Genomic DNA, 14,452 nt, shown 5'->3' with positions numbered 1-14,452 from the left:
CATTGTATTGATCAGAGTAGCAAAGTCTTTCACAGTTGATCATCCTTACAACTATTGCTATTACTGTATTATAATGGGCTCCTGTTTCTTCATACTTCACTTTGCATCAGTTCATGAATTCTTGCTAGTATTGGAAACTACCCCAACTTGTTGTTTCTCACAGCACAATTAATATTTCATTGCAATCATATACTATAACTTATTCAGCCATTCCCCAAATAACGAACATCCCCTTGATTTCCAATTCTTTGCCACCACAAAAAGAGTTGTTATTGAAACTTTTGTACATATGGGTCTTTTTTTCTTTTTCTTTGCTCTTTTTTGGGTTACAAATCTAGTAGTGATATTGCTTGGTCAAAATTGTAGCGCTTTTTGTATAGTAACTAAATTGTTTTCCAGAATGGTTGAACCTGTTCACTATTCCACCAACAGTTCATTTGTTTTCAGTCATTTCAGTCATGTCTGTTTATGACCCTATTTGGAGGTTTTTTTTTTTTTGGTAAAGATACTGGTATGGTTTGCTGTTGTTTTCCTTCTCCAGCTCATTTTTACAGATGAGGAAACTGAGGCAGAGTGAAGTGATTTGTCCAGGTTCACACAGCCAGTAAGTGTCTGAGGTCAGATTTGAACTCATGAAGATGAATCTATCAAATTCCAAGTCCATTGCTATATCTACTGTACTATCTTACAGTTTATTAGTGTAAATATTTTTCAGTCATCCCCTCCAGCCTTTGTCATATGTGATAGGTGGTGAGGTGAGTGATAGCTGAGAATTTTATTAATTTTATTAATTTATTAATTTTATTAATTTGCCTTCTAATCAACAGAGATTTAAAACATTTTTATATCACTATAGTTTTAATTTTTCTTTTTCTTTTTAAAAAATTTATGTAGTCTTTCATTTTTCTCTCTTTATATGTAAAAAGAATTTTTAACAATGATTTTTAAAACTTTGAATTTCAAATTCTCTTCCCTTCTTCCTGCCCTACTTTCTCCACTTCTCCATCCCCCCATTGAGAAAGCAATCAATAGATCATAAATGTGTAGTCAAGTAAAACATTACTATGATAGTTTTATTGTGAAAGAAAACAGGATTACCTCCCCCTTAAAAAAAAAAGAAATTTTAAGAAAAATATAGTATGCTTCAATTTGTATTCAGACATTATCTCTTTATCTAGGTTCATCATCTGTACTCTTTTGTCCTGGGTCACTGTATCGCTGTGAAAAGCGAAGTCATTAACTACTGGTCATCTTTGCTATTATTTTTTAAAGAATTTTATTTATTTTGAGTTTTACAATTTTTCCCCTAATCTTACTTCCCTCCCCCCACTCCCCATAGAAGGCAATTTGCCAGTCTTTACATTGTTTCTATGGTATACATTGATCCAAATTGAATGTGATGAGAGAGAAATCATGTCCTTAAGGAAGAAACATAAAGTATAAGAGATTTGCTATTATTTTTATATTATAGTATATTTCACTTTACATCAGTTCATGTAAGTTTTTCAAATGTTTCTGAGTTTCCTGCTTAATGTTTCTTATAGTAGAATAACATTCCATCATAATAACATGCTACAATTTTTTTCAACCATTTCTCAGACTTGGGGATCCCTTCAATTTCCAATTCCTTGCCACCATAAAAGAACTGCCACAAGTATCCTTGTACATATATTCTTTCCCGTTTTTGTTTTTCATCTCTATTGCGATACAGAATTAGTAGTGGCATTGCAAGGTCAAGGAGTGTGCATAGTTTTATAGCCCTTTGGGCATAGTTCCAAATTGCAACAGAGAATAGTTGAACCAGTCCACTACTCCACCAACAGCGCATTAATGTCTCATTTTCCCTACATGTCCTCTAACGTTTGTCATTTTCTGTTTCTGTCTTATTGACCAATCTAATAGGTATCTCAGATATTGTTTTAATTTATATTTCTCCATTCAGTAGTGAGTTAGAACATTTTTTAAAATATTGCTATAGATAACATTGGAAATTGATCATATCTTATTTCCATTTATCAATTGAAGAACAGTTCTTATTATGAATTTGACTCATTTCTACACTCAGGATATAGTTGAGAAATGAGTTCTTTATTAGAGAAACTCGCTGTAAAGTTTTTTGATATTACTTCATTGTATATGGTACCTTTTAGCAAAATATAGTTTCCCTGATTGTCCCTTTAATTATATCGATTTTTGCTTTTCCTTTGTCTAAGAAAATGATGGATGGATAACCTTTTTTTATTTCTGCTGAAGCATATTAGATTCTGCTCCAACCTTTTATTTGAACTCTGTAGATTTCTGTTTCAAGTCTTGTAATGACAGGTAGTTGAATTCTGATGTCTAATTCATTCTACTTTTTAATTCAATTTGTCTGCTTCCATTTTATGGTTGAGTTTATTTCATTCATATATACATTTGTGATTGCTGACTTTGTATGTCCTTTCATCCCATTTTCTTCTGTGTCTCCCTGTCCCCCCTTCTGTCCCCTCACTGGCTCTCTCCACATTTCCTCAAACGTCTATTTTCCTTCTAACTACTGCCTTTCTTCATCTGTCCTGGCTTTTAGCATTCCCCTCCCCCCTTTCCTTCTTATTTCCCTATTGGATTATTTCTGCTCACAACTCTGTGTCTGTCCTTGTGCCTGTCTGTGTGCCCGCATGCGTGTGTGTGTGTGTGTGTGTGTGTGTGTGTATTCTTGCCCCTTTAAACAAGTTTTGATGGATTGAGGTTCGAGTGCTGCCAGTTGACCCAGTTTATCCCTCTTTCTTGCCGTTTTTATCATTCCAACATAATCAGCTTTCTGATTTTGTAAACTCCTTTTAACCAACTGAATAATGATAAAGTTCTTTGAATCATATTCTCTTTTAGGATTATAAGAACTTTTAACTTTAAGTTTCTGATGATTACTCTTTCTTTTTGTTCTTGATCTTTTTTGTTCTTTTCATATTTTTTCTTCAGGTCTGGTCTTTTTTATCAGGAATATTTGAAAGTCCTCTGTTTCATTAAATGTCCTTATTTTCCTCCCAAAGGATTAAATTGAATTAAAAGGATTAAAACTCATTTTTGCTGGGTAGGTTATTCTTGGCTGTAATCATATCTTCATTGCCTTCAAGCGGATAATTTTTCAAACTTTCCATTCCTTTAATGTGAAAACCACTGAATTGTGTGTGATCCTGACTATGGTCCCTCAGTGTTTGAATTATTTTTTTCTGGCTGTTTGTATTATTTTCTTTTTGCCTTGGGAGTTCTGGAATTTGGCTGTAATATTTCTGGAAATTTTCCTTTTGGGATCCTTTGCAGGAGGTGATCAGTGGATTTTTTCAGTTGCTGTTTTTCCCATCTAGATCTAGATATCAGGTTTTCCCTGAAAATATTTTAAAACGTTATATCTAGACCCTTTGATCATTGTTTTGGGTAGTTTATTATATCTTAAATTATCTTTCCTTGACCTATTTTCCAGGTAAGTATTTTTACTGATGAGTTATTTATTTCACATAATCTTCTATTTTTTCTTTTTTTGACTTTGTTTCTTGATGTCTCACTAAATCACTAATTTCTATTTCCCATTCTAATATTTAAGGAATTCTGTTCTTTAATGAGTTTTTGTACCTCTTTTTTTTATATGATCCTGTCTGCTTTGTAAATAGCTCTTTTTTAAAAAAAATTTTATTTAAGGCAGTGGGGTTAAGTGACTTGCCCAAGGTCACACAGCTAGGCAATTATTAAGGTCTGAGGCTAGATTTGAACTTAGGTTCTCCTGACTCCAGGGCTGGTGCTCTGTCCACTGTGCTATCTAGCTGCCCCAAAATAGTTGTTTTCTTCCGTGAATTTTTGTACCTCTTTTACCCAGCTGTTAATTGCTTTTTCATAATTTTCATAATTTCCTTTCATCACTCATTTCTTTTATCAATTTTTCCTCTACCACCATTATCATACCACCATTATTTTTTAACTTTTGTTGGACTTGGGTCCAATTAGTATTTTTCTTTGAGACTGTTTGTAACTGTTTTCACTTTATTGTCTTCTGCTTTTATGTCTTTGTTTTCCCCCCTGAGACTGCAGTAGTTTTTTATAGTTCTTTGCTCATTTTTCTAGTCTATTTCTTGACTTTGAACTTTATGTTAAAAGTTGGGCTATGCTTATCTCAGGGTGGGGAGACACTCTCCCAGGCTTCAGACCTTTTTGTGCTGCTGTTTTTCAAAGTTCAGAAGGTCTATGGTGTTATCCTAGGAGAAATATGGTGACTTCTCTTGGTCTGTGCTCTGATTTCTCTCCTGGAAAGGCCCCCAGTCCCCTGCAGTTACAAGTGCTAGTGCTCTCACAGGACTCCATGATCTAGAAGTGGGGATGGGCAGTAGAGTTGGAGATTTCCAGATGAATTCAGTGCTAGCAAAAGATTTTCTGAAATCTCTTCCTGACCATTTGTCTGCCCCCCCCCCCCCCCCCCCCATTGTGTCTTCTCTGAAAAAATGCTGATGGGAGTGTGGGCTCTGGACAGGCTTCCACCCTGGTCTCACAAACTTTTCCTGCTGAACTAACTTTGTAGACTGGAATCTTTTGTTGATTTTGCTATTTGAAAAGTTCTGATTTGAGCCATTTTTAAAAAGTTGTTAGGAGGGGATTGTTCAGAGAGTTCAGCTGTGCTGAAACCATCTTGGGTTCTTTTTTTTCAATGCGGTTTTGTTTTCAGATAGGTCTTAAAAGAAATAATTATGAAAATTTTGTATTGGTATCTTTATGTTGCCTCATTTCTCATGTTCTCTCCATTCTTTATAACACGATTCATCCCTTAAATATTTTGGTTTGGTTATTTTTTAATTTTTTTAGACTTTCTAATTTTTGTGTATAAAGATATTTAAGAAATATCTGGCAATTTTAAGTGGGGAGAGTATTTAGTAAAAAGTGTTATTTTGGATACTTCTAAGCACATCATTATTTGTTTATTTTCTAGTAACATGCAAAGATAGCTTTCAACATTCTTTTTTTATAGGTGCCTAAGTGTTTGACAAATTGCCCATTAAAACATTTCAAAGCCATGTTGTTTCTTTCTTTAAAACTTTTATTTATTTAAGGCAAGAGGATTAAGTGACTTGCCCAAGGTCATACAGCCAGACAAAGACTGAATTTGAACTTAGGTACTCCTGACTCCAGGGCAGTGCTCTCTATACACTGTGCCACCTAGCTGCCCCAGCTGTGTCATTTCTCGTAAGGTTTTGAATTACACCTTTTTTTATTCCTGTCCTTCCCTTCCTTTCCTCCTCCCCCTGAGAGAGCAACCTAAAATAGGTTATATTGTGTAACTATGTTAAACATACTTCTATCTTAATTATGTTGTGAAAAAAAGAATCAGAAAAAAGAAGGGAAAAAAATATTAAATTTAAAACATTTTAAAATTTGAAAAGAGTAAAGCTTTGGTCTGCATTCAAACTCCATAGTTCCTTCTCTGGATTTGGATAGTATTTTCTATCACAAATCCTTCTGAAATGTCTTCGATTATTTTACTGCTGAGATGAGCACATCTATCATAGTTGATCATCACATAATGTTGTTGTTAATGTGTACAATGTTCTTCTTCTCCTCTCTTCATTCAGCATCAATTCATACAAGTTTTTCCAGGTTTTTCCTAAACCCTGCCCCTCATGATTTCTTACAGAACAGTTGTATCATTCATATACCACAATTTGGTCAGCTGTTCCTCTATTGATGGGCATCTCCTCAATTTCCATTTAAAGGTTTATCCTTTTGCAAGATTTTGAGTTCCATGTTTTTGGATATTTTAAAAATATAATTGTTGTTAACTTTGGGGAAAATATTCTTTAGCAAAGATTTATGTATATATAGTACATTAGAAAGGAAACCTAGACAGTTTGTGGGTTGATTATTTAGTTATAGCCTCCCTGAGGGTTAGTTCTCTTTGAATTTCCTCATGTATTTCACATTGTGTTCTGTATACAATGAATGTTTCAGAAATATTTATTCAATGAATGCAAATTTAACCAGTAAAAAAATGTATGAAACTAGTCAAGTCTTAAATTGATCAGATTATTGACATTGTAGAAACTAGAACTGATATATTAACCCAAAAATCATTAAAAGAAATTTGATTACCTAGAAATTAAAAAAAAACATTAAAATATAGTTATAACCAAGAATAGGATAAGAAACTACTATATGATCATCCTTTTAACATCCTTTTAAAATTTTTTATTTTGGGCAGCTAGGTGGAGGAGTGGATAGAGCACTGGCCCTGGAGTCAGGACTACCTGAGTTCAAATCTGGCCTCAGGCACTTAATAATTACCTAGCTGTGTGACCTTGGGCAAGCCACTTAACCCTATTGCCTTGCAAAAGCCTTAAATTATTTCAAATTTAATTTCTCCCTCCCTGAGATGGTAACCAATTTAATATTGGTTATATATGTGCAATTATCCAAGGCATATTTCTTTCTGTGTAATCATCCTTTGTTGAGAACTTTTTTAGATTACTTGTGGTTTGATTACAAGATTTACCATAAGATAGGGTGAACCATAGATGTAGAGAATAAATTTATTGTGAGAATCAAAATGGAAGTGAGGAGAATTTGAATTATGCTACTTGTGCATTCTACATCTATAAAAACTTGATTTATGCATTGACAATTCTGGATATTTAATCATTGATGTAGTTATCTAAAAATGTAACATTAAGGACTTTCTAAGGAAGAAAAATTTTCAAAATAAGTTTACTGCTTAACTTCTTGGTTTCACTGTTGGAATGTGAATCCTAGGACTAGTTTATGACAGTTTAGAGGTATTCTGAGCAAACTTACATCTCAATATTTCTGATTATCATAGTTATTAAATGGATTTTACTTGAATATTTCTTTTGTTTTTTTTGTGCATGAAAGCATAAGTTTTATTTAATTTGTTCTCTCCTTTCTGCAGCCCCAAAATATCAAGGTGTCTTATTGTGAAAAGAGGAATTAGAACTACAATGGAAAAAAAAATCATGAGAAAAAAAATTTTTTAAACGTGAGCATAGTATACTTTGGTCTGCATTCAGAACTTAACATAAAACCTGATGACTAGGAAGGGCTTTCTTTTATATTTATTTTTATTTTTGTACAAATGATGTTATTTATACTTTACTAAAATATTCTTGTTTAAGTGATTATAATACCCCCTTCCCCCAAAAAATAGACCGTCATGAACAAAAGTAATTTTAATTTTAATTTTTTCTCTTTCCTTTATTGACTATTTCTAATATGAATTTGACTGATTCATAGACATAACTATGAATGTTGCTCACAATACCTGACTTGTTTAATTGGTTGATTAGTTCTGCTAACCTGTTTTGTTAATTTTTTCTTTGTTAGTTCTTTATTATAAGGGATATGTGGCTCTCTGGGTAGGGGATAGGGAAGGCTATATTTGGCTATAAAGATAATATAATAATGAGGTATCAGTATAAAGAAACAATCGTATGCTAAAAAAATTAATATAGTTTTACAAACTTCTTTCTCAGTTAAGAGAAAGTTAAGAGAGTTTATTTGACCCTTCTTTTAAGCAGTAGCTAATAATTAGTTTGCCCTATCTGAGCCACACTCATTTTCTGTTTCTATTCTTTGTATAAGGTTTGGCATAGAGATGGTACCTCTAGTTCAGAATGAGCAGGAGGTATTGGATTTGGACGAGGAACCTGACCTGTCCAGTTTAGAAGGTTTCCAATGGGAAGGGATTTCCATTGCTACATCACCTGCATTGGCAAGGAAACGCAGTCTTTCTGAGAGCAGTGTAATCATGGATAGGACTCCTTCCATGTACAGTTTCTTCACTGAGCAGGCTACAGGAAAGGAGAACGAACCTCAGCAGATTGTTCCATCCTGTAACTCATTGCAGACAATCCAAGGTCAGAAAGCAAATGTGAACCCTAAACAGGACATGGCACCTCTGGCTTCTTCCCCACGGACAGGTGAAAGGGTTGAAAGTATTGCAACTCGAAGGCGGCATAGTGCCCAATTGCCCCCTGACCGAATGATGTCCTTGGTACGTTCTGCCAGACAAGAAGAACTGAATAGACAGGAGAGCTCAACACCTCTTTCTGAGAACCAGAATACGCATGAAAGTAATGGAGAAGGAAATTCCTTATCATCTAATGCCTCCTCGGGCCTTGGCATCTCTAGCTTGGTGGATGCTGCTACAGACAGCAGCTGTACTTCTGGGGCAGAACAGAATGATGGCCAGGGCCTCCGGAAGAAGCGCAGGGCAACCGGGGTAAGTATGAGGAGGCCTACTCTCTGGGTTGAGCCATAATGGTTGCTTCATTGGTCTTGGTGTAACCCCAGGCTAGCCAGACTTTAGGATGAGTGTGGGGGGGGAGTAGGATAGGAAATGGGGTGGTGAGCCATGAGGTTTATTTAGACTGGGAATTGAACCATCTTGAGGTTTTATTTTATGATTTTTTCATTGTCCTGGTTTTTTTTAAACCTTTGTTTAATTCTGTCATGTGATATGTGATATAATATGAAATCATTTTCAAAATGACTGAGCCAACAAATGTTAACATTTGAAAATGCTTACAGTTGTAACTTGACATGCCTACTTGGTTAAGATGGTTTAAGAAAGTACCCTAGAATTGGATATGGTAGGCATGTGTGTGATTGGTTGACCCAGGGTTTCCTTACTGGTATTGAGTGGTTTCTTTTGTAATGCTTATAGTTCTATTAATTATTAAGCACACAACAAATATAACCTTGAAAATATCATTAGACCTGTGTTCTTACTGTTTTTCCCTTTCTCTTTCTGCCCTGGCTCAAATGTAAATCTACTATGGTACCTTTTGTTTTTCCTGTTTTTATTCCATGTCACTTCTGCCTTCTCTCAAAATGAAGGGAGGGAATTAAGAGTGGGAATGTAGGGTGGCTAGGTGATGCAGTGGATAGAGCACCAGCCCTGGAGTCAGGAGTACCTGAGTTCAAATCTGGCCTCAGACACTTAATAATTACCTGGCTGTGTGGCCTTGGAAACAAACAGACAAAAAAAAGAATGGGAATGTAGAGCTAGTTGTCATAAAGAAATCTAGCACTGGTCCTTTATGTATAAACCAGAAGATGATTTTTTTTGCCTTTAGTCCCAATGGAATCTTCGTGTGTCTTCTCCTGCTTCCTTGTCCATGGAGAGAAAGTACAGCTTAGGTGGCACCTCTTTTTTTGTTTGTTTTTTTAGGTTTTCTTTTTTCATTTATTTATTCATTTGCCTTTAGAGGGCCAATATTTATTTATTCTCTTTTTTGTACAAATAATTTTTTATACATTAATAATTAATAATTAATAAAATATTCTTGTTTAAGAGTAAACAGAATACCCCCTTCCCCCACAAAATATAGACTTGCTTGAGCAATAAAGTAAAGGGGAGAGAAAAAAATTAAAATTAAAAAAATAATAGTAATAATTGTAGGTATGGCCAGGTGGCGCAATGGATGGAGCCCCAGCCCTGGAGCCAGGAGCACCCAAGCCCATATCCAGTCCCATACACCCAACAGTCACCCAGCCGTGTGACATGCAAGCCACCCCAACCCTACTGCCCTGCAAAAACCAAAAAAAGAAAAAAAAAAGACCCAAAATAAAATAAAATAGTAATAGTAGTAGGGGTGGCTGGGTGGTGGACAGAGCATTGGTCCTTGAGCGGGGAGCACCCAGGTCCAAATCCGGCCTCAGACACCCAAAGATCACCCTGCTATGCAGCTCCAGGCAGGCCACACAGCCCCATTTGCCCTGCATCCCCCTCCCCCAATACTAATAATAAAAAATGTGCTTCAGTTTTTGTTTCAACACCAACAACTCTGTTGCGGGTGGATCACATTCTTTATGGTAAATTCATCACAAAAGTTACTTCCATATTTTTCCACTGTTGCCATTGCTGATCGCAACTCCCTCCTTTTGTATTTCTCCACTACCATGTACTATATTTTCTCTCCTCCTGCGGCCAAGAGGCCCTGAGCCCCCCTACCACCCCTTATCCAGCATCCACCTGGCCCTATGGTCCCGGACAGGCCATCTGATCCCAGCCCCTTTCAAGAAATAAAAAGGAAAATGTGTTATATCTGACCATCCTCCCCTCATGGTCCATCTCCTCCATCACTCACATCCCCCCCCCCTTCCCCCTGTCCCCCCCTCCCTCTTACTCCAGATGCCTATACCCCATTGAATATATATGCTGTTTCCTCTCCTAGCCACCTTTGATGAGAGCGAAGATTCCCTCATTCCCCCTTGCCTTCCCCCTTTCCATATCATTGCAATAGCTAATTGTAATAAAGAAAAAAACTTATTATATGAGATATCTTAGCCTATTCCTCCTCTCCTTTTTCTTTCTCCCATTACATTTCCCTTGTTTTCTATTGACTCTATTTTTACATCACATTTTATCTTCAAATTCAGCTTTCTCCTGTGCTTCAACTATAAAAGCTCCCTCTACCTGCTCTATTAACTGAGAAGGTTCATATGAGTATTATCAGTGTCATTTTTCTATACAGGAATACATGCAGTTCATCATCAAGTCCCTCATATCTTCTCCTTCTCCAATCTCTATGCTTCACCTGAGTCCTGTATCTGAAGATCAAACCTTCTGTTCAGCTCTGGCCATTCTAACAGTAACATTTGAAATTCCCCTGGTTCATTGAAAGTCCATCTTTTTTTCCCTGGAAGAGGACATTCAGCCTTGCTGGGTAGTTGATTCTTGGTTGCATTCTAAACTCTTTTGCCTTCCGGTGTATTATATTCCAAGCTTCCAATGTATCTGCTGCTAAGTCCTGTGTGATCCTGACTGCAGCTCCATTATATTTGAACTGTGTCCTTCTGGCTGCTTGTAATATTTTCTCTTTGACTTGGGAGTTCTGGAACTTGGCTATAATATTCCTGGGGGTTGGGGTGTTTTTTGAATCTCTTTCTCGGGGGGATCGGTGGATTCTCTCCGTTTCTATTTTGCCCTTTGCTTCTAGGATATCAGGGCAATTTTCCTGTAGTAATTCTTTGAAAATGATGTCAAGGCTCTTTTCCTGATCATGACTTTCAGGTATTCCAATAACTTTTAAATTATCTTTCCTAAGTCTGTTTTCCATATCAGTTGTTTTTTTTCTATGAGATGTTTCACATTTTCTTCTAATTTTTCTTTTTTTTTTTGGTTTTGAAGTAATGAATCCTGGTTTCTCATTTGTTTTTCTCAGAGAGTTTTCTTATCTCTTTTTGCATCTGGCCCATTTTGCTTTTTAAAGCATTCTTCTCAATAACTTTTTGAACTGTTTTATCCATTTGACCTAAGCTGGTTTTTAGCATGCTATTTTCTTCAGCATTTTTTTGGATTTCCTTGACTAAGCTGCTGACTTCATTTTCATGTTTTTCCTGCATCTCTCTCCTTTCTTTTCCCAGTTTTTCTTCTAACTCCCTCATTTGATTTTCAAAGTCTTTTTTGAGCTCTATCATAGCCTGAGTCCAATTTCTGTTTTTTCTTGGAGTCTTTAGATGCAGGAGCTTGTGCTTCCTCATCTTCAGACTGAGTGTTTTGATCCTTCTTGTGCTCATATGCAAAATATTTCTTAATGGTGTTCCTCTTATTTCTCTGCTTGCTCATTTTCCCAGCCTAAGACTGTTTTGGGGGGGCTTCCTGAGCTTTTGGGACACTCCCACAAGGGTCTCAGTGTGTGAGGCTCTGTCCTCCCTCCTGGTCTGTGAATGACCATATGTGCCCCCCTCTGCCACGGGGCTGAGGTGGAGGGGGCCCTGCTGTTGTATGGGGGGGCCTAGACTGTGATCAGGATCTGAATGTGGTCAGAGCCCCAGAGTTTTTTTCCAGGGGCAGAGGACTGAGCTCTGCAGTCTCTCTCCACTCTCCTCCCTAGGTTCAGTGGGCTCATGCCCTGGAGGCTCCTGCTTACTGGCTCCGCCTGCTTCTGTTCCTGGATCTGGCCTGCCACTTTGCTTGCTGTGTGCCCTGAGGGCTGGGTTTCATGTGCTCTCCCTGGCAAAGGTGCCCCGCTGTTCCCCCAGTTTGTGCCTTGTGCTCCCTGGGGTGTAGCTCAGGAGACTCCACTGCTGCTGTGAGCCACTGCCTCTGGGAGGCTGAAGTTCTTTCAGTCTGGCGGGCCACCCCTCTGGCGGGCCGCCCCTCCGGCCCCAGGGAGCAGAGCCTTTCCACTCTTTTTCAGGTTACCTTGAGTAGGAGAACTGCCTCACTGGGTCCCTCTGTGGGTTCTGTCTCAAAAGTTTAGATTGAATCCTTAGTTTCGAAGTTTTACGAGAGAGCTTCTGAGAAGTTCCTCTCTTGTTGCCATCTTGGCTCTGCCCCCTAGGTGGCACCTCTTAAGAGCTTACTCTTGTAAAATGTAGTAGAATATTAGACCTCGAAGATGCCAAGGTCACACAGCTAGCCAATTATTAAGTGTCTGAGGCGTATTTGAACTCAGGTTCTCCTGACTCCAGGGCCGGTGCTCTATCCTCTGTGTCCCCAGCTGCCCCCAGATCTTGAATCTAACTGATCCTTAATTAGGTACTGCTTCTGAAGAATAGTGTTCTATCCTGCTTTTATGTCTCTGTTAAGTGCTTGAAGATTGATTTGCAAAGCAACTTGAGTAGATTGAGAAGGATGTAGAAGTTTTCTTCTTGGATTTGCTGAGTAAACTTGTGTATCGATAATTCTCTTTCCTGGAAATTATCAAAAGTAGTCATTCCTTTCTGCCTGCAGGGGCAGAAGCCTCCTGTGTCAGCCCTTAACGAAGCTGTCTCACAGTTGGTTGTTGAACAGTCCCTTGTGGTTTCAAGGGACTGGACTCTATTTTGGCTTCATATATGTGGATTCTGTTGAGATGGTCAATGTTAGGATAGTCAATACCTTGCTTAGATGACTTGGAAAAATCTCAGCTTATATACATCTTGATAAATCTCAGAATGACCCAGTTTCAGTGTAGTCCTCAGTGTTCTTACTTCAGCCTTATTAGTGTTTGTTGTGGTGGTTGTTTGGTCCTGCCAGCAGTGAGGACCTGCTTGGGGTCCTTGTTTCACATTTATTAGCTAGTGTATCTCCTTAGAAGTGGCCTATGTGGGGGGGCGGCTAGGTGGCGCAGTGAATAGAGCACAGGCCCTGGAGTCAGGAGTACCTGAGTTCAAATCCGGCCTCAGCCACTTAATAATTACCTAACTGTGTGGCCTTGGGCAAGACACTTAACCCCATTCCCTTGCAAAATCTTAAAAAAAAAAGTGGCCTGTGTGCTGTTCAAGATGGAGGCAGATGTTTTTGACTGTATCTAGTTGTGAAGCTGAGGATGGAGAGGACTAGACACTCTCCTGTCCGAGTTAGGTAACTTCAGAGGCCCTTACCTACCTTTCCAGACTGACATGTTATTCTATTTTACATTCACAGTCGTTCCCCCAAACTGCCTCCTTGTTATTTTTTGAGTTGGGCATTCTCTCATCCAACTTTCTGCCTGTGAGGAGATATTCTAATTTTATGTTTCTCATGCTGGCTCTTCTCATTTTTTCCTCTTAGAATCCTTATCTTCTTTCTAGGCTCAGTTCAGGTGCCACTTTCTTTTAGGAAACCTTTTCTGATTCTCTTTGCCACTAGCATTTCCTTCCCCAAGGACCACCTCCTGTTACATTGTGTTTACTTATCTGTGTATAATATCTCATCCACTAAAATGTCTTTCAGAACAGGATGTATTGTTTTTTTCAATTTTTGTCTTATCTCCTGTGATGATGGATTGAGCTTAATAAATTCTTACTGAATTAAGTTTATATGGGCCCAAAATAGTTAGTCAAATATACTTGATTTTCTCTTTCAGCTTTTCCAGAGATTACTTTGTATATAGTATGTAGACCTTATGTAGACTATGATTCTACTTAGTAATCCATTTAAGATTGACAGCCCAGATGTTACCTTTTGTCCGTGTGTGTGTCTGTGTGTGTGTGATTGTACTTTCCTCCACTCTACTAAGAATTTGCCTTCATTTCTGCCTTGGTTTTTCTTGTCTTCGAGGTTGAAATTTCAGATTTTGATTCATAAATTCAAAACACATTTATGAAGCTCTTCTCTACTTTTCAACATAATATTTAAATGAGAAGGAAAGCAGTTCTCATTTAATAGAATATTCTGTTTGGCTATTTTATATTTAATTCAGCAAATGAATATTAATTTCTACTGAGTATAAAATTGTTCTCTTCATTATAAAATTTTATGTCTTCCTTTACATATAACGTTAACCTTAACCTTCCCTCCATATTATGAAATAGTATTTGCATATTACATAACCACTAATTCAAATTCATATTTGTCTTCACTCTGGCAGGATGGATCTTCACCTGAGCTTCCAAGTCTGGAAAGAAAGAATAAAAGAAGGAAAATTAAAGGCAAAAAAGGTATAGTTTTTTAATCTTGAGGAAGGATAGGGATTGAATTTGTCATTTGTTTTAGACATCCTGGAAGAGA

At 37.4% G+C, this 14,452-nt stretch overlaps 1 protein-coding gene across 2 annotated transcripts in view; it reads left to right on the top strand.

The window, feature by feature from the left end:
- ZNF106 (zinc finger protein 106) overlaps positions 1-14,452 on the top strand; it is a 90,003-nt gene that overhangs the window by 27,951 nt on the left and 47,600 nt on the right. For both annotated transcript variants that reach the window (XM_074235174.1, XM_074235175.1), the window contains exons 6-7: positions 7,612-8,251; positions 14,313-14,382. In XM_074235174.1, coding sequence (XP_074091275.1) covers positions 7,612-8,251; positions 14,313-14,382 — 710 coding nt within the window. The remainder of the gene's footprint in view (positions 1-7,611; positions 8,252-14,312; positions 14,383-14,452) is intronic.

This window comes from Macrotis lagotis, chromosome 4, assembly GCF_037893015.1.
Source record: "Macrotis lagotis isolate mMagLag1 chromosome 4, bilby.v1.9.chrom.fasta, whole genome shotgun sequence".
In the NCBI taxonomy this organism is placed as follows: domain Eukaryota; kingdom Metazoa; phylum Chordata; class Mammalia; order Peramelemorphia; family Peramelidae; genus Macrotis; species Macrotis lagotis.
Note: the sequence above shows the minus strand (reverse complement) of the source record. Positions and strands in the feature narration are given on the sequence as shown.